The sequence below is a fragment of the Pseudophryne corroboree genome, chromosome 6, assembly GCF_028390025.1.
Source record: "Pseudophryne corroboree isolate aPseCor3 chromosome 6, aPseCor3.hap2, whole genome shotgun sequence".
Taxonomy (NCBI): domain Eukaryota; kingdom Metazoa; phylum Chordata; class Amphibia; order Anura; family Myobatrachidae; genus Pseudophryne; species Pseudophryne corroboree.
In genome coordinates, this window is record NC_086449.1 from 88445452 (window position 1) to 88463378 (window position 17927).

The 17927-nt window shown below is 45.7% G+C and overlaps 9 protein-coding genes across 9 annotated transcripts; 6 read left to right on the forward strand and 3 right to left on the reverse strand.

Moving 5' to 3' along the window:
* The first annotated feature begins 919 nt into the window (after positions 1–919).
* On the forward strand, positions 920–1231 carry LOC134934339 (histone H4). Its single transcript, XM_063929796.1, has one exon. The coding sequence runs from the start codon at positions 920–922 to the stop codon at positions 1229–1231; it is 312 nt and encodes a 103-aa protein (XP_063785866.1).
* Positions 1232–3584: 2353 nt separating this feature from the next.
* LOC134934340 (histone H4-like) lies at positions 3585–3896 on the forward strand. Its single transcript, XM_063929797.1, has one exon. It carries the CDS (start codon positions 3585–3587, stop codon positions 3894–3896), a length of 312 nt encoding a protein of 103 aa, XP_063785867.1.
* Positions 3897–4926: 1030 nt separating this feature from the next.
* LOC134936412 (histone H1B-like) lies at positions 4927–5883 on the reverse strand. Its single transcript, XM_063931443.1, has one exon. It carries the CDS (start codon positions 5613–5615, stop codon positions 4989–4991), a length of 627 nt encoding a protein of 208 aa, XP_063787513.1. The 5' UTR covers positions 5616–5883; the 3' UTR covers positions 4927–4988.
* A 2728-nt stretch (positions 5884–8611) lies between these two features.
* On the forward strand, positions 8612–9087 carry LOC134936417 (histone H3). The gene has a single exon (XM_063931446.1). The coding sequence runs from the start codon at positions 8618–8620 to the stop codon at positions 9026–9028; it is 411 nt and encodes a 136-aa protein (XP_063787516.1). The 5' UTR covers positions 8612–8617; the 3' UTR covers positions 9029–9087.
* A 487-nt stretch (positions 9088–9574) lies between these two features.
* Positions 9575–10242, reverse strand: LOC134936420 (histone H2A type 1-like). The gene has a single exon (XM_063931449.1). It carries the CDS (start codon positions 10184–10186, stop codon positions 9794–9796), a length of 393 nt encoding a protein of 130 aa, XP_063787519.1. The 5' UTR covers positions 10187–10242; the 3' UTR covers positions 9575–9793.
* A 253-nt stretch (positions 10243–10495) lies between these two features.
* Positions 10496–10966, forward strand: LOC134936424 (histone H2B 1.1-like). Its single transcript, XM_063931452.1, has one exon. The coding sequence runs from the start codon at positions 10535–10537 to the stop codon at positions 10913–10915; it is 381 nt and encodes a 126-aa protein (XP_063787522.1). The 5' UTR covers positions 10496–10534; the 3' UTR covers positions 10916–10966.
* A 1373-nt stretch (positions 10967–12339) lies between these two features.
* Positions 12340–12651, forward strand: LOC134934341 (histone H4). The gene has a single exon (XM_063929798.1). It carries the CDS (start codon positions 12340–12342, stop codon positions 12649–12651), a length of 312 nt encoding a protein of 103 aa, XP_063785868.1.
* Positions 12652–13740: 1089 nt separating this feature from the next.
* Positions 13741–14517, reverse strand: LOC134934342 (histone H1B-like). The gene has a single exon (XM_063929799.1). The coding sequence runs from the start codon at positions 14515–14517 to the stop codon at positions 13741–13743; it is 777 nt and encodes a 258-aa protein (XP_063785869.1).
* Positions 14518–17272: 2755 nt separating this feature from the next.
* LOC134934845 (histone H3) lies at positions 17273–17748 on the forward strand. The gene has a single exon (XM_063930190.1). The coding sequence runs from the start codon at positions 17279–17281 to the stop codon at positions 17687–17689; it is 411 nt and encodes a 136-aa protein (XP_063786260.1). The 5' UTR covers positions 17273–17278; the 3' UTR covers positions 17690–17748.
* Positions 17749–17927: the final 179 nt, after the last annotated feature.

Below are 17927 nucleotides of genomic sequence, written 5' to 3' on the forward strand. Positions count from 1 at the left end.
TGGTCCTGCATCTGTGGTAGGATCCTCCTATCATTGAACCCTGCATATGTTTGCACCTTTTTGGCATCCCAGTCTGATCTGAGCTTCTAGCCCAGGTTAAGCTAAAACGAATTGGATGGAGGTGTGTTTCATAGCAGTCTCAAATACATGCAACCAGGTCACCATACCCATTTACTGGCACATCTATCTTACATAAATATATAGGAGCATAAATAATACTGCAGAACATTACCAGGCAGGAATAAACTGTACTTGGCTGTGCTAGGTATTAATCTTGTCATAGTAACAAGAGCTTCTAGACAATACTTTGTTGGGCAACCTGCCTGTGCTTTCCTCCTGAGTGTACATGAGCTCACACATCACTTTTATGTTTCACAACGCCTCCAGCTCTGCACAGTGTGCTGCAGAACACCTCCATTATCTCCAGGGCCAGGACGAGATAAAAAAGCCCCGGTGGGACATATTAGCCTCACAGTAAAGGAGAGATGTGCTACATGCCGGGCAGATCCAGCATGGTGCGGGTGAGTTCCCAGTGGCTATGCCTGGCCTCCTACTCAACCCCTAGGATAGCAATGATACTAAAGAGTTAGGGCAGACCTAGAAGTACGAGTGTGGTGCAGAGAGCCGGCTCTCCGCTCTCCTCATGCCCTATAAAAGACTGTTTTTCTGCGCTAGGGAAACACAAGGTGAGAGCAGATCCCCCGTACACTGAGACAGGGAAGAGATTATAGGGCTTACCATTCCGCCAATAGGAGCGCATGACGCATCACTCTCTGCAGCCAATCACAGCACAGCCTGCATGTATATAAGTGACATCAACATACGTAGTTTCTATACTACTACAGGTTGTAGCCTGGTAGTGGCATACAGTCAGAGATTTCTCTTTGTGTTATAGTTACAGTAGTGATCAGGAAGGAACATGTCAGGCAGAGGTAAAGGAGGTAAGGGGCTCGGGAAAGGAGGTGCCAAGCGCCACAGGAAGGTGCTGCGGGATAACATCCAGGGCATCACCAAGCCTGCCATCCGCCGCCTGGCCCGGAGAGGAGGCGTGAAGCGCATCTCCGGCCTCATCTACGAGGAGACCCGCGGGGTGCTGAAGGTGTTTCTGGAGAACGTGATCCGGGACGCAGTCACCTACACCGAGCACGCTAAGAGGAAGACTGTCACCGCTATGGATGTGGTCTATGCTCTCAAGCGCCAGGGCCGCACTCTGTATGGCTTCGGAGGCTGAACACTGAGGCGCATCTAATACCATCACCCGCACACAAAGGGCCTTTTCAGGGCCGCCCATCTCTTCTATGAGAGAGCTATAACCATGCGCCAGTATTACTCTACACTGCTTCTCGTGGCAGTCTCCTGTTATACACCGGGGAGTGGACTATAGATAAATGCATACATATGAATATACATAAATGCGTTTTATTCCGGGTTGCTGATTTATCCGATCTCTAGGTAATACATGCATGAGGAAACTACTGTAGGTGTCACTGCTGCTTCATAAACTTTTCCACAAGCTCAGTAGATAACAATGTAATCTGTAATCTTTCGTTTCTAAGATGCCTGCATAACACTGCCGACTAGAACTAGTACTGAAGCAGGTTCACCCTGACACCGGCATCTCCTCCAAGGCTATGGGCATCATGAACTCCTTTGTCAATGACATCTTTGAGCGCATTGCGGGGGAAGCTTCCCGCCTGGCTCACTACAATAAGCGCTCCACCATCACCTCCCGGGAGATCCAGACCGCAGTACGTCTGCTGCTGCCGGGAGAGCTGGCCAAGCACGCCGTGTCCGAGGGCACCAAGGCCGTCACCAAGTACACCAGCGCCAAGTAGTTTCCCTTCCTTCTCCGATCCATCAACACAAAGGCTCTTTTAAGAGCCACCCACCTCCTCTCTAATCGGGCTGAAACTGTAAATCGGGGTAAAAGATAGGCATTATGTAGCAGATGTCGCCGTTAGTGCTTAGAAAAAGCAATCCATAGAGCAGTGACCGACCGTGTAGTTTCTGCAGAACTAGAGAATGATTGTGTCTCATTGAAATGTTACAAAGTATCATTAGATTGTAGCAATTGTGTTACGATCACCCTGCCTCGCTGATGATCATAGATGCTACAGGGTCGTGGGTCTCTCAAGATGCCCTGTGTAGTGTGCTGCTAGTGTTACTGTATCATCGCACCTTAACACCAGGATGCAAACTCCGGTATCAGTGCAGTTATATTCTACTCAATCCATTCTTAGACACCCGTTTCCGAGAGCGGCAAGGCATTGGGGTGATTTTGTTTTGTCCCGCCGAAATCTGGTCGACACTCATTGGTCCATTTTGAATATTCCTCTTCCTATCTGAAGGCGGATGTGTGCGGGACATTTGCTGTTCCAATGCACGCGTTATGTATTTGGGAAATATGGGGGTAATTCCAAGTTGATCGCAGCAGGAATTTTTTTTAGCAGTTGGGCAAAACCATGTGCACTGCAGGGGGGGCAGATATAACATTTGCAGAGAGAGTTGGATTTGGGTCGGTTATTTTGTTTCTATGCAGGGTAAATACTGGCTGCTTTATTTTTACACTGCAATTTAGATTGCAGATTGAACACACCCCACCCAAATCTATCTCTCTCTGCACATGTTATATCTGCCTCCCCTGCAGTGCACATGGTTTTGCCCAATTGCTAACAAACTTCAAGCTGCGATCAACTCAGAATTACCCCCTATATCCGGTGCATTGAAAAAATAAAGTCAAAACAGTAAGGCATGTATTATGTCTGTTGTGCTCATCAGAGTTCGGCTTCATAACTATTATGATAGCAGTTAAAACATCAATGAATCACACGGTTATAAGATAATAGATATGTGTGATACTCTATAGCTAGAAATTAGCTTCTGCCCCTAAACTGATCGCTAAAAAGTAACTTTTTAAAAACCTTATATTTTACTTATCTAACCTTTAATGCCTACATTCCAGGTTCATTACACCAACAGGACGTATTGTATTGAAGTGGACAGACTATTAACTCCTATTTTTTAGATATTTCAGGCTGTTCTACTTTTTTCCACATGTCCACACATAAAGTTTAGTAGTACATATATATATATATATATATATATATATATATATATATATATATATATATATATATAAATAATTGATTGATTAATTTATAGTACGCATATGAAGATTTCCTTGAACGTCTCGTAGCATATTATTTACATTATGTGTATGAATATGCTTCTATAACATTAATATGAAAAATAGCAATATATATATATTAAAAATTAAAAAAAAAACTATATACGGAACTCTGCAGTGATTTAAACATTGTGATTGGCAGTACGGTAGCCTAATTGCTGAGGTGAACGTGTATCAAACAGCTCAGTGCAATGAATAACCAGAAATACATTAGAAATCTTAAACTGTGCTGCTGGCAACGTTTGGGGCGTGCCTGTGAAAGAAAGGAAAGGCAATACATGACTCCTCCTGCCAAGGTTCTCACAGTCACCCATCAGGTCCGCTTTTCCCCTTAATAAAGGGCAGCTAAGAGAGATGTTCCTTATTCTCAGACAGTGCTCGCAATCCGTATGAGAAGATGTCAGGCAGAGGTAAAGGCGGAAAGGGGCTCGGGAAAGGAGGCGCTAAGCGTCACAGGAAGGTGCTGCGGGACAACATCCAAGGCATCACAAAGCCTGCTATCCGCCGTTTAGCACGGAGAGGAGGCGTGAAGCGCATCTCTGGTCTCATCTATGAGGAGACCCGCGGAGTGCTGAAAGTGTTTCTGGAGAACGTGATCCGGGACGCCGTCACTTACACCGACCACGCTAAGAGGAAGACTGTCACCGCCATGGATGTGGTCTATGCTCTCAAGCGCCAGGGACGCACCCTGTACGGATTCGGAGGCTAAAGATTGAGGCGCATCTAATTCCTTCACTCACACACAAAGGCCCTTTATAGGGCCGCCCATCACTTCTATAAGGGAGCTGCGCTAACAGCATTGTATATTATGCCCCATATCGTTGTCCTGAGAACCCTTTGATAGTGTACATTAAAGTAAACCATTTTTTTTTTTTTTTTATTCGTTTCCTCTGACTTTATTTGTGTTGATGCAAGCAGAAATCCAATGGCACACAATCATTTGCAGTCACTTATGAGAATCCATTGCTGAGTTGTACTGAGGGTACTGCTATGTCATGGCTAGTTGTAGGAGATACATTGTGAAAGCATAGGGAAACGTATTTACTGAACGACACTTCTCAAACATAACACGCGGTAATATAGGATTACATTAATGGGTATTATATAACTGCAGGGGAAACGGCGACTCCACTCACTTCCCGGCTAAATATGTCTGTGCAATCATTTATCCGTGCCAAATAGTCCTGTTATTTTATACTTACAATTAAATAGCACATTGTAACCTACTTCTATCTCACAGCAGCGGTACCACTGCATTGAAAACACACACATATACTTAGGGACTGACGTATCTTGGGTAACAGAATCGTTCTCCTGCTCTGTTTGCTGGCCCCGCCGAATAAATCACCGGATTACTTAAAGCATGGGTCTTCAACCTGTGGCCCTCCAGCTGCCGTGAAACTACACATCCCAGCATGCCCTGCCACAGTTTTGCTATTAAGGTATGCTAAAACTGAGCCAGTGCATGCTGGTATGTGTAGTTCCACAGCAGCTGGAGGGCCGCAGGTTGAAGACCCATGACTTAAAGTATGTTCTTAAAAGCAGTTTCGTTACGACTACAATAGATTTTCAGCTACGCTGCCGTCTGTACAACCACCGGGAAGTGTGTGCAGAAGGCGCCGGGCTTTCCCGGCGCTCGCCTAGGTCCGAGTACACAGGACGGAACCATTCAGCTACGGACTGATTTGGAAGCCAACAGTTCACACCGTGCGCGCCTACAGCTCTGCCTGGACAGGGTGGGTGGCTCTGAAAAGAGCCTTTGGGGGGATAACAAGGAAGCGAGGCTGCGGCTTCTATTCCATCACTTCTTGGCCGCAGCTTTCTTGGGCTTAGCGGCCTTCTTGGCCGGGCTTTTTGCCGCTTTTGGCTTCGCTGCCTTCTTGGCCGGACTCTTAGCCGCCTTCTTGGGCTTCACAGCTTTAGGCTTCTTCGGGCTTTTGGCAGCAGCCGCTTTTGCGGGTTTCTTCACCTTCTTGGGGCTCTTGGCTGCACTCGGAGCTTTCTTGGGCTTCTTCGGGGACTTGGCCACTTTCTTTGCCGCTGGTTTCTTGGGTTTCAGAGACTTCTGGGCGGCCTTCTTGCTCTCCAGCTGCTTCTTATTGAGCTTGAAGGATCCGGAAGCGCCGGTGCCTTTCACCTGGGTGAGCGTTCCTTTGGTCACTAATCCTTTCACCCCCACTTTGATGCGACTGTTGTTCCTCTCCACATCGTAGCCTCCGGCAGCAAGAGCCTTCTTCAGGGCGGCAAGAGAAACCCCACTGCGCTCCTTGGAAGCGGCCACTGCCTTTAGGATCAGCTCGGAGACGCTGGGCCCGGAAGACTTGCCGCTTTTCTTGGCTCCCCCAGCAGCTTTCTTCGGCTGCCTCTTCTTTTTGGCTGCGCCCTCTGATGGCGGGACAGCGGCGACGGCTGGTGCAGTTTCTGCCATGTTATCTCAACGTCACTGTATTCAACAAATAGTAATACTGGTACACAAGCCGCTCTCTGACGTCTTTTATATACGACGCTCGTTGTGCTGTAATTGGCTGCTGAGCCTGGTGCGTTCTGTGCTCCCATTGGCGGAATAAGCAGCCCTTGTAAACCCTTCCATGTCTGTGTGTAAGGGGAAATCTGCCCTCACCTTGTGTTTCCCTAGCGCAGAAAAATACTCTTTTATAGGGCATGAGAAAAGCAGAGTGCCGCCTCTCTGCACCACACCAGTACTCCAAGGTCTCCCCTTAGCCTATATGGCCATTGCTAGCCAAGGCGCTGCAAAGAGACCCAGGAATAGCCCCTGTCAGCTCACCAACACCAGGCTGGATCTGCCCAGCATGTAACACATCTGTACTTTTCTGCGAGGCTAAAACGTCTGATCGGGGCATTTTTCTCTTTCCCTGGCACTACATGTAACGAAGGTGATCTGGGGCTCAGTCTGTGCAGGGGAGGCAGCAGTTTCAAAGATATAAAGGTGATGTGTGGGCTCCGGTACACCCGGGTGGCTAGCACAGGCAGGTTGCCCCACAGCGTATTGGCACTCTTGTTTAGGAACTCTAGTTACTGTGACAAAAGAGAGATACCCAGCATAGTCAGCCACAGGTTAACCCTGCTTGTGTGAGATTCTCCCCGTCGTGTAGAATGTTGGTGGGTTTTTCCCAAAATGTTTATAAAAATGACCCATACAGAAATGAATGTATATTTATGCAAGAGAGGTGTGTCAGAGTGAGGGCAATGGTGATCTGTTCCCATTACCATCCCTCTTTTAAAAATGACAATGTATGAGACTTTGTCATTTTTAAAAGAGGACATCGGAGCTCTATAAGAGGAATACTTCTATTCCTCTTACATAGAATCAGTATGAATATTCCTAAAAATAGAGGGAAACAGTAGGAATATTTAGGAACATTAGGGGGGATACAGGAATAATAGAGAGGAAGGTATAGGTGAGAGGAAGGGAAGAAAGGAAGAAAGGAAGAAAGGAAGAAAGGAGGAAGAAGAAGAAGAAGAAGAAGAAGAAGAAGAAGAAGAAGAAGAAGAAGAAGAAGAAGAAGAAGAAGAAGAAGAAGAAGAAGAAGAAGAAGAAGAAGAAGAAGAAGAAGATTGTTTCTGCAAGTATTCTGCAGCACTGTAGACATAAAAACCTTAGCATTGCAGATTACAGTACACAAGGGATAACATCAGAAGGGTAGAAATTCTTATCATAATATGGGAGAGTAGGTAATTAACGGGAGTAAGAGATGGTCAAAGTGCTTACTTGGCCATTGCTAATTGCAGAATAAAAAAGTGGATGCTATTTTAAAGAAATGACATAATAGTCCGATGATTTTGGCATATAAATGGATGATAGTCATTTATGCACACAATAGTTCTGGGGAATGACATTAAATGATGAAGCTTGCAGAACAAGAAGTGAGATAACAGTCACCCGAGGAGGAAGGGTTCAACTAATCTTACTTTTTAAATGTACTACCGTGATAAAAGCTGGTGCTGCAGGTTCAGCACTGGACGTCACTGACGGGCAGCAGGAGAAAGATGTGCCGAGACCACAAGGCTGAATGTCTAGAACAGAGTTCAACTGCTTTGACCAGTGATATGGGCTAGAGAGGAGAGGATCGCCATACAGGAATGGAAGGCAAATGGAGATGGACGTGAGATGTGGACAAACAGAGATGATGACTGCTAACTGGAGGGCGTGGGCCAGCAGCAAGTATCATCAAAGTCTGAACCTCATCCCCAATCCATGATGGCAGGCTGGAGTAAGGCTCTAGAGCGCTGGGAGTCTACAGAGATACTCCAGAGCAGGTAGGGGGACCACGGAGCTGGATCTGGGCCACACCAGTGGCTTTCTGCGTCTCCAAGGATGGTAGAAAAATAAATAAATAAATAAATAAATAAATAAATACATCAATGAATTAATTAATTTATTAAGTAATTAATTCTAACCCATGGTAAATATATATTGGCCTTAAATCCCTATGGTCCCATTTAAGAGCTTAAACTCTATTATTTTATCATAAGTGGAACTTTTTTTCAATTCTTTAAGATTGTAGGGTTTTTTTTTTTTTTTGTTTCAAGAACCAGCAAAATGGATATAAATAAAATACACGTGCATAAATAAAAATTCAGTGATTATAATGGATCAACAAACGATTGCTTGTATACGCAGGGCCTTTGTTTTTTTTTTTAAATTAGTTTCCACTGAGTAGTAGAAAAGCCCCTTTCTATAATCCAGATCTACAGTAGCCTTGTATTTTCTTCATGCAATGTCCCAGACATATAAGGTTTAGCCTGTGGTCTAAATGGATACATGTGCATAGTTTGTATCAACAAATGTTTCAATAGAATAGTTACAATTGTATCATACTATAATACTGTTTCCCATTAGTATCAAATCGTTTCACACATGCAGAAGTTCTATTCATACTCAATTCTACAGCTACCGTACTCACTATATGCTTGTAACTACATAATATGTATTTATGGTTTAATAATGAAACGATTGTTAGTTTAGATCATGCAGTATGCAGGTTGTTGTTTTCTCTGTGTTTTTTTCTCCGTATTCCTGCACTCATATATTAAGGTTTCAGTGGAATTAGTAGGTATAGCTTGTAAGTACATATTATAGTATTTACTGTTTTCTGATAGTATAATCAGTTTCCAACGCATTTCGAATATCTGATTATACTCACATCTAAAGCTATAGAATATGCTATGTAAGGGGGGTATATTCTTCTACTTTACAAGTACAACTGAGAAGAGGGGAAGAAGAGAAAGAAGAAGGAAAAAAAAAAAGTAAAACCGATTCTTGGCGGTCTTTTTGAAAAATCCAAGGCTTTGTCTAAACCAATCAGGTCGAAGGGCGTTTCTAAGTGCTCTTATCACAGGGCAGCAATGCGTATAAATAGAGCTGTAGAACGGCAGCTCTCTATTCATTCTCTTCCACATACGTCAGACATGGCCAGGACCAAGCAGACAGCGCGTAAGTCCACTGGCGGCAAAGCTCCCCGCAAGCAGCTGGCGACCAAAGCCGCCCGGAAGAGCGCACCAGCTACCGGCGGTGTAAAGAAGCCTCACCGTTACCGGCCCGGGACCGTTGCTCTTCGGGAGATCCGTCGCTACCAGAAGTCCACTGAGCTGCTCATCCGCAAGCTGCCCTTCCAGCGTCTTGTGCGGGAGATCGCCCAGGACTTCAAGACTGACCTGCGCTTCCAGAGCTCCGCCGTCATGGCCCTGCAAGAGGCCAGCGAGGCTTATCTGGTGGGGCTGTTCGAGGACACCAACCTGTGCGCCATCCACGCCAAGAGGGTGACCATCATGCCCAAAGACATCCAGCTGGCCCGCAGGATCCGAGGGGAGAGGGCATAGATGATACTCGGCACTTCCTATGCACGCAACAACACAAAGGCTCTTTTCAGAGCCACCAAGTCTTTCTAAGCGAGCTGCAGCATAAGTTACCCCTCACTGTCAGAGTAACATGAATCCTCCGCTCCGCTCTCCACCTATAGCAGCTTCAAAGGACAGGCCAAATCTGTTCATCTTAAATATATATAATACAATGATAAGCAAGCCCCAAAGTGAATAAAGGGATGTTAACTATCAAAAATGACTAAATATTTGGCCGGACTGGTTCACCGACAGTACATCATTACTAGTGTTCCGCCTAGATTCCCTTGTAAAACTAAGAGGATAGTCGCATTTTTTTTCAATGACCAAATACTTTTATTTCATGCAGCTGTTTTCATCCTGATCCTGGCTTTGTTACGTCACACACAGAGAGAATATGGTTTCTCTCATTATTATATACTTTACACGGATCAGCTTCCCACTCCTATAAGCGGAAGGGGCCTCATTTGCAGCATGCAGTTATTGCAAAGGGAATATTCAGACTATCGTTAATAGATTTCACCACAACAGACCAGGGTTCCTACAGGGTAAGGGAGCGTTTATACCTTTAGCGGTTGTATGGACGGGATGTGGAGAGGAAAGCGCGGCTAGCCCGTCAGATATCGCTACAACACAAGCAATGACAGTACACACAGCTCTCCTGGGAAGACGTGGGTGGCTCTGAAAAGAGCCTTTGTGTTGTGTGTCGGGTGCATCGTTTCTGTGGTGGAAGCTGCCAGCCTCGCATTACTTGCTCTTGGCCGGTTTGTGGCTCTCGGTCTTCTTGGGCAGCAGCACGGCCTGGATATTGGGCAGAACGCCTCCCTGGGCGATGGTCACCCCACCGAGCAGCTTGTTGAGCTCTTCGTCGTTGCGCACAGCCAGCTGCAGGTGGCGGGGGATGATGCGGGTCTTCTTGTTGTCACGGGCTGCGTTTCCGGCGAGCTCCAGGATCTCAGCCGTCAGATACTCCAGCACCGCGGCCAAATAGACCGGGGCACCGGCTCCCACTCGCTCAGCATAGTTTCCTTTCCTTAGCAGACGGTGAACGCGACCGACTGGGAACTGAAGACCAGCCCTGGATGAGCGAGTCTTGGCCTTAGCCCGGGTCTTGCCGCCTTGTTTGCCTCTGCCGGACATGTTCAATTCACAAAGCTGAGAATTTCTTCTAACAAACTGAGAGAAAATGTGAGCCTGTAAAACCGCCCTCCTCCTATATATACACTCAGAGAGGGTCGACCGCGTGCTCTGTGATTGGTTTGCTTACAAATGAACCAATGCAGCTCAAGTTTATCCACAGACCAATCCGCGATATGTTTTGTGGAAGGGGGGGTTAGATACCACTCAGCGTCACGTGACACTTCTACCCTATAGTGTTACCAGAAGCGGTGAAGCCTCATTTGCATAAGATGCCTATAAATAGAGCAAACCCGGGCAGGGTACGGCACAGATTCTCTCTACTTTGTGTAGAAGAAGTGAGTGGTGAAAATGCCTGATCCAGCAAAGTCTGCGCCGGCGCCCAAGAAAGGCTCAAAGAAAGCCGTAACCAAGACCCAGAAGAAGGATGGGAAGAAGCGTAGAAAGAGCAGGAAGGAGAGTTACGCCATTTACGTCTACAAGGTGCTGAAGCAGGTGCACCCTGACACCGGCATCTCCTCCAAGGCTATGGGCATCATGAACTCCTTTGTCAATGACATCTTTGAGCGCATTGCGGGGGAAGCTTCCCGCCTGGCTCACTACAATAAGCGCTCCACCATCACCTCCCGGGAGATCCAGACCGCAGTACGTCTGCTGCTGCCGGGAGAGCTGGCCAAGCACGCCGTGTCCGAGGGCACCAAGGCCGTCACCAAGTACACCAGCGCCAAGTAGTTTCCCTTCCTTCTCCGATCCATCAACACAAAGGCTCTTTTAAGAGCCACCCACCTCCTCTCTAATCGGGCTGAAACTGTAAATCGGGGTAAAAGATAGGCATTATGTAGCAGATGTCGCCGTTAGTGCTTAGAAAAAGCAATCCATAGAGCAGTGACCGACCGTGTAGTTTCTGCAGAACTAGAGAATGATTGTGTCTCATTGAAATGTTACAAAGTATCATTAGATTGTAGCAATTGTGTTACGATCACCCTGCCTCGCTGATGATCATAGATGCTACAGGGTCGTGGGTCTCTCAAGATGCCCTGTGTAGTGTGCTGCTAGTGTTACTGTATCATCGCACCTTAACACCAGGATGCAAACTCCGGTATCAGTGCAGTTATATTCTACTCAATCCATTCTTAGACACCCGTTTCCGAGAGCGGCAAGGCATTGGGGTGATTTTGTTTTGTCCCGCCGAAATCTGGTCGACACTCATTGGTCCATTTTGAATATTCCTCTTCCTATCTGAAGGCGGATGTGTGCGGGACATTTGCTGTTCCAATTCACGCGTTATGTATTTGGGAAATATATCCGGTGCATTGAAAAAATAAAGTCAAAACAGTAAGGCATGTATTATGTCTGTTGTGCTCATCAGAGTTCGGCTTCATAACTATTATGATAGCAGTTAAAACATCAATGAATCACACGGTTATAAGATAATAGATATGTGTGATACTCTATAGCTAGAAATTAGCTTCTGCCCCTAAACTGATCGCTAAAAAGTAACTTTTTAAAAACCTTATATTTTACTTATCTAACCTTTAATGCCTACATTCCAGGTTCATTACACCAACAGGACGTATTGTATTGAAGTGGACAGACTATTAACTCCTATTTTTTAGATATTTCAGGCTGTTCTACTTTTTCCACATGTCCACACATAAAGTTTAGTAGTACATATATATATATATATATATATATATATATATATATATAAATAATTGATTGATTAATTTATAGTACGCATATGAAGATTTCCTTGAACGTCTCGTAGCATATTATTTACATTATGTGTATGAATATGCTTCTATAACATTAATATGAAAAATAGCAATATATATATATTAAAAATAAAAAAAAAAACTATATACGGAACTCTGCAGTGATTTAAACATTGTGATTGGCAGTACGGTAGCCTAATTGCTGAGGTGAACGTGTATCAAACAGCTCAGTGCAATGAATAACCAGAAATACATTAGAAATCTTAAACTGTGCTGCTGGCAACGTTTGGGGCGTGCCTGTGAAAGAAAGGAAAGGCAATACATGACTCCTCCTGCCAAGGTACTCACAGTCACCCATCAGGTCCGCTTTTCCCCTTACTAAAGGGCAGCTAAGAGAGGTGTTCCTTATTCTCAGACAGTGCTCGCAATCCGTATGAGAAGATGTCAGGCAGAGGTAAAGGCGGAAAGGGGCTCGGGAAAGGAGGCGCTAAGCGTCACAGGAAGGTGCTGCGGGACAACATCCAAGGCATCACAAAGCCTGCTATCCGCCGTCTAGCACGGAGAGGAGGCGTGAAGCGCATCTCTGGTCTCATCTATGAGGAGACCCGCGGAGTGCTGAAAGTGTTTCTGGAGAACGTGATCCGGGACGCCGTCACTTACACCGAGCACGCTAAGAGGAAGACTGTCACCGCCATGGATGTGGTCTATGCTCTCAAGCGCCAGGGACGCACCCTGTACGGATTCGGAGGCTAAAGATTGAGGCGCATCTAATTCCTTCACTCACACACAAAGGCCCTTTATAGGGCCGCCCATCACTTCTATAAGGGAGCTGCGCTAACAGCATTGTATATTATGCCCCATATCGTTGTCCTGAGAACCCTTTGATAGTGTACATTAAAGTAAACCATTTTTTTTTTTTTATTCGTTTCCTCTGACTTTATTTGTGTTGATGCAAGCAGAAATCCAATGGCACACAATCATTTACAGTCACTTATGAGAATCCATTGCTGAGTTGTACTGAGGGTACTGCTATGTCATGGCTAGTTGTAGGAGATACATTGTGAAAGCATAGGGAAACGTATTTACTGAACGACACTTCTCAAACATAACACGCGGTAATATAGGATTACATTAATGGGTATTATATAACTGCAGGGGAAACGGCGACTCCACTCACTTCCCGGCTAAATATGTCTGTGCAATCATTTATCCGTGCCAAATAGTCCTGTTATTTTATACTTACAATTAAATAGCACATTGTAACCTACTTCTATCTCACAGCAGCGGTACCACTGCATTGAAAACACACACATATACTTAGGGACTGACGTATCTTGGGTAACAGAATCGTTCTCCTGCTCTGTTTGCTGGCCCCGCCGAATAAATCACCGGATTACTTAAAGCATGGGTCTTCAACCTGTGGCCCTCCAGCTGCCGTGAAACTACACATCCCAGCATGCCCTGCCACAGTTTTGCTATTAAGGTATGCTAAAACTGAGCCAGTGCATGCTGGTATGTGTAGTTCCACAGCAGCTGGAGGGCCGCAGGTTGAAGACCCATGATTTAAAGTATGTTCTTAAAAGCAGTTTCGTTACGACTACAATAGATTTTCAGCTACGCTGCCGTCTGTACAACCACCGGGAAGTGTGTGCAGAAGGCGCCGGGCTTTCCCGGCGCTCGCCTAGGTCCGAGTACACAGGACGGAACCATTCAGCTACGGACTGATTTGGAAGCCAACAGTTCACACCGTGCGCGCCTACAGCTCTGCCTGGACAGGGTGGGTGGCTCTGAAAAGAGCCTTTGGGGGGATAACAAGGAAGCGAGGCTGCGGCTTCTATTCCATCACTTCTTGGCCGCAGCTTTCTTGGGCTTAGCGGCCTTCTTGGCCGGGCTTTTTGCCGCTTTTGGCTTCGCTGCCTTCTTGGCCGGACTCTTGGCGGCTTTGGGCTTCGCCGCCTTCTTGGCCGGACTCTTAGCCGCCTTCTTGGGCTTCACAGCTTTAGGCTTCTTCGGGCTTTTGGCAGCAGCCGCTTTTGCGGGTTTCTTCACCTTCTTGGGGCTCTTGGCTGCACTCGGAGCTTTCTTGGGCTTCTTCGGGGACTTGGCCACTTTCTTTGCCGCTGGTTTCTTGGGTTTCAGAGACTTCTGGGCGGCCGTCTTGCTCTCCAGCTGCTTCTTATTGAGCTTGAAGGATCCGGAAGCGCCGGTGCCTTTCACCTGGGTGAGCGTTCCTTTGGTCACTAATCCTTTCACCCCCACTTTGATGCGACTGTTGTTCCTCTCCACATCGTAGCCTCCGGCAGCCAGAGCCTTCTTCAGGGCGGCAAGAGAAAACCCACTGCGCTCCTTGGAAGCGGCCACTGCCTTTAGGATCAGCTCGGAGACGCTGGGCCCGGAAGACTTGCCGCTTTTCTTGGCTCCCCCTGCAGCTTTCTTCGGCTGCGCCCTCTGATGGCGGGACAGCAGCGACGGCTGGTGCAGTTTCTGCCATGTTATCTCAACGTCACTGTATTCAACAAATAGTAATACTAGTACACAAGCCGCTCTCTGACGTCTTTTATATACGACGCTCGTTGTGCTGTAATTGGCTGCTGAGCCTGGTGCGTTCTGTGCTCCCATTGGCGGAATAAGCAGCCCTTGTAAACCCTTCCATGTCTGTGTGTAAGGGGAAATCTGCCCTCACCTTGTGTTTCCCTAGCGCAGAAAAATACTCTTTTATAGGGCATGAGAAAAGCAGAGTGCCGCCTCTCTGCACCACACCAGTACTCCAAGGTCTCCCCTTAGCCTATATGGCCATTGCTAGCCAAGGCGCTGCAAAGAGACCCAGGAATAGCCCCTGTCAGCTCACCAACACCAGGCTGGATCTGCCCAGCATGTAACACATCTGTACTTTTCTGCGAGGCTAAAACGTCTGATCGGGGCATTTTTCTCTTTCCCTGGCACTACATGTAACGAAGGTGATCTGGGGCTCAGTCTGTGCAGGGGAGGCAGCAGTTTCAAAGATATAAAGGTGATGTGTGGGCTCCGGTACACCCGGGTGGCTAGCACAGGCAGGTTGCCCCACAGCATATTGGCACTCTTGTTTAGGAACTCTAGTTACTGTGACAAAAGAGAGATACCCAGCATAGTCAGCCACAGGTTAACCCTGCTTGTGTGAGATTCTCCCCGTCGTGTAGAATGTTGGTGGGTTTTTCCCAAAATGTTTATAAAAATGACCCATACAGAAATGAATGTATATTTATGCAAGAGAGGTGTGTCAGAGTGAGGGCAATGGTGATCTGTTCCCATTACCATCCCTCTTTTAAAAATGACAATGTATGAGACTTTGTCATTTTTAAAAGAGGACATCGGAGCTCTATAAGAGGAATACTTCTATTCCTCTTACATAGAATCAGTATGAATATTCCTAAAAATAGAGGGAAACAGTAGGAATATTTAGGAACATTAGGGGGGATACAGGAATAATAGAGAGGAAGGTATAGGTGAGAGGAAGGGAAGAAAGGAAGAAAGGAAGAAAGGAGGAAGAAGAAGAAGAAGAAGATTGTTTCTGCAAGTATTCTGCAGCACTGTAGACATAAAAACCTTAGCATTGCAGATTACAGTACACAAGGGATAACATCAGAAGGGTAGAAATTCTTATCATAATATGGGAGAGTAGGTAATTAACGGGAGTAAGAGATGGTCAAAGTGCTTACTTGGCCATTGCTAATTGCAGAATAAAAAAGTGGATGCTATTTTAAAGAAATGACATAATAGTCCGATGATTTTGGCATATAAATGGATGATAGTCATTTATGCACACAATAGTTCTGGGGAATGACATTAAATGATGAAGCTTGCAGAACAAGAAGTGAGATAACAGTCACCCGAGGAGGAAGGGTTCAACTAATCTTACTTTTTAAATGTACTACCGTGATAAAAGCTGGTGCTGAAGGTTCAGCACTGGACGTCACTGACGGGCAGCAGGAGAAAGATGTGCCGAGACCACAAGGCTGAATGTCTAGAACAGAGTTCAACTGCTTTGACCAGTGATATGGGCTAGAGAGGAGAGGATCGCCATACAGGAATGGAAGGCAAATGGAGATGGACGTGAGATGTGGACAAACAGAGATGATGACTGCTAACTGGAGGGCGTGGGCCAGCAGCAAGTATCATCAAAGTCTGAACCTCATCCCCAATCCATGATGGCAGGCTGGAGTAAGGCTCTAGAGCGCTGGGAGTCTACAGAGATACTCCAGAGCAGGTAGGGGGACCACGGAGCTGGATCTGGGCCACACCAGTGGCTTTCTGCGTCTCCAAGGATGGTAGAAAAATAAATAAATAAATAAATACATCAATGAATTAATTAATTTATTAAGTAATTAATTCTAACCCATGGTAAATATATATTGGCCTTAAATCCCTATGGTCCCATTTAAGAGCCTAAACTCTATTATTTTATCATAAGTGGAACTTTTTTTCAATTCTTTAAGATTGTTGGTTTTTTTTTTTTTTTTTTCAAGAACCAGCAAAATGGATATAAATAAAATACACGTGCATAAATAAAAATTCAGTGATTATAATGGATCAACAAACGATTGCTTGTATACGCAGGGCCTTTGGTTTTTTTTTTAATTAGTTTCCACTGAGTAGTAGAAAAGCCCCTTTCTATAATCCAGATCTACAGTAGCCTTGTATTTTCTTCATGCAATGTCCCAGACATATAAGGTTTAGCCTGTGGTCTAAATGGATACATGTGCATAGTTTGTATCAACAAATGTTTCAATAGAATAGTTACAATTGTATCATACTATAATACTGTTTCCCATTAGTATCAAATCGTTTCACACATGCAGAAGTTCTATTCATACTCAATTCTACAGCTACCGTACTCACTATATGCTTGTAACTACATAATATGTATTTATGGTTTAATAATGAAACGATTGTTAGTTTAGATCATGCAGTATGCAGGTTGTTGTTTTCTCTGTGTTTTTTTCTCCGTATTCCTGCACTCATATATTAAGGTTTCAGTGGAATTAGTAGGTATAGCTTGTAAGTACATATTATAGTATTTACTGTTTTCTGATAGTATAATCAGTTTCCAACGCATTTCGAATATCTGATTATACTCAAATCTAAAGCTATAGAATATGCTATGTAAGGGGGGTATATTCTTCTACTTTACAAGTACAACTGAGAAGAGGGGAAGAAGAGAAAGAAGAAGGAAAAAAAAAAAGTAAAACCGATTCTTGGCGGTCTTTTTGAAAAATCCAAGGCTTTGTCTAAACCAATCAGGTCGAAGGGCGTTTCTAAGTGCTCTTATCACAGGGCAGCAATGCGTATAAATAGAGCTGTAGAACGGCAGCTCTCTATTCATTCTCTTCCACATACGTCAGACATGGCCAGGACCAAGCAGACAGCGCGTAAGTCCACTGGCGGCAAAGCTCCCCGCAAGCAGCTGGCGACCAAAGCCGCCCGGAAGAGCGCCCCAGCTACCGGCGGTGTAAAGAAGCCTCACCGTTACCGGCCCGGGACCGTTGCTCTTCGGGAGATCCGTCGCTACCAGAAGTCCACTGAGCTGCTCATCCGCAAGCTGCCCTTCCAGCGTCTTGTGCGGGAGATCGCCCAGGACTTCAAGACTGACCTGCGCTTCCAGAGCTCCGCCGTCATGGCCCTGCAAGAGGCCAGCGAGGCTTATCTGGTGGGGCTGTTCGAGGACACCAACCTGTGCGCCATCCACGCCAAGAGGGTGACCATCATGCCCAAAGACATCCAGCTGGCCCGCAGGATCCGAGGGGAGAGGGCATAGATGATACTCGGCACTTCCTATGCACGCAACAACACAAAGGCTCTTTTCAGAGCCACCAAGTCTTTCTAAGCGAGCTGCAGCATAAGTTACCCCTCACTGTCAGAGTAACATGAATCCTCCGCTCCGCTCTCCACCTATAGCAGCTTCAAAGGACAGGCCAAATCTGTTCATCTTAAATATATATAATACAATGATAAGCAAGCCCCAAAGTGAATAAAGGGATGTTAACTATCAAAAA

What these genes read in the sequence shown, in the direction of transcription:
- LOC134934339 (XM_063929796.1), top strand. Translation starts at nt 920, where the DNA reads ATGTCAGGCAGAGGTAAAGGAGGTAAGGGGCTCGGGAAAGGAGGTGCC.
- LOC134934340 (XM_063929797.1), top strand. Translation starts at nt 3,585, where the DNA reads ATGTCAGGCAGAGGTAAAGGCGGAAAGGGGCTCGGGAAAGGAGGCGCT.
- LOC134936412 (XM_063931443.1), bottom strand. Translation starts at nt 5,615, where the DNA reads ATGGCAGAAACTGCACCAGCCGTCGCCGCTGTCCCGCCATCAGAGGGC.
- LOC134936417 (XM_063931446.1), top strand. Translation starts at nt 8,618, where the DNA reads ATGGCCAGGACCAAGCAGACAGCGCGTAAGTCCACTGGCGGCAAAGCT.
- LOC134936420 (XM_063931449.1), bottom strand. Translation starts at nt 10,186, where the DNA reads ATGTCCGGCAGAGGCAAACAAGGCGGCAAGACCCGGGCTAAGGCCAAG.
- LOC134936424 (XM_063931452.1), top strand. Translation starts at nt 10,535, where the DNA reads ATGCCTGATCCAGCAAAGTCTGCGCCGGCGCCCAAGAAAGGCTCAAAG.
- LOC134934341 (XM_063929798.1), top strand. Translation starts at nt 12,340, where the DNA reads ATGTCAGGCAGAGGTAAAGGCGGAAAGGGGCTCGGGAAAGGAGGCGCT.
- LOC134934342 (XM_063929799.1), bottom strand. Translation starts at nt 14,517, where the DNA reads ATGGGAGCACAGAACGCACCAGGCTCAGCAGCCAATTACAGCACAACG.
- LOC134934845 (XM_063930190.1), top strand. Translation starts at nt 17,279, where the DNA reads ATGGCCAGGACCAAGCAGACAGCGCGTAAGTCCACTGGCGGCAAAGCT.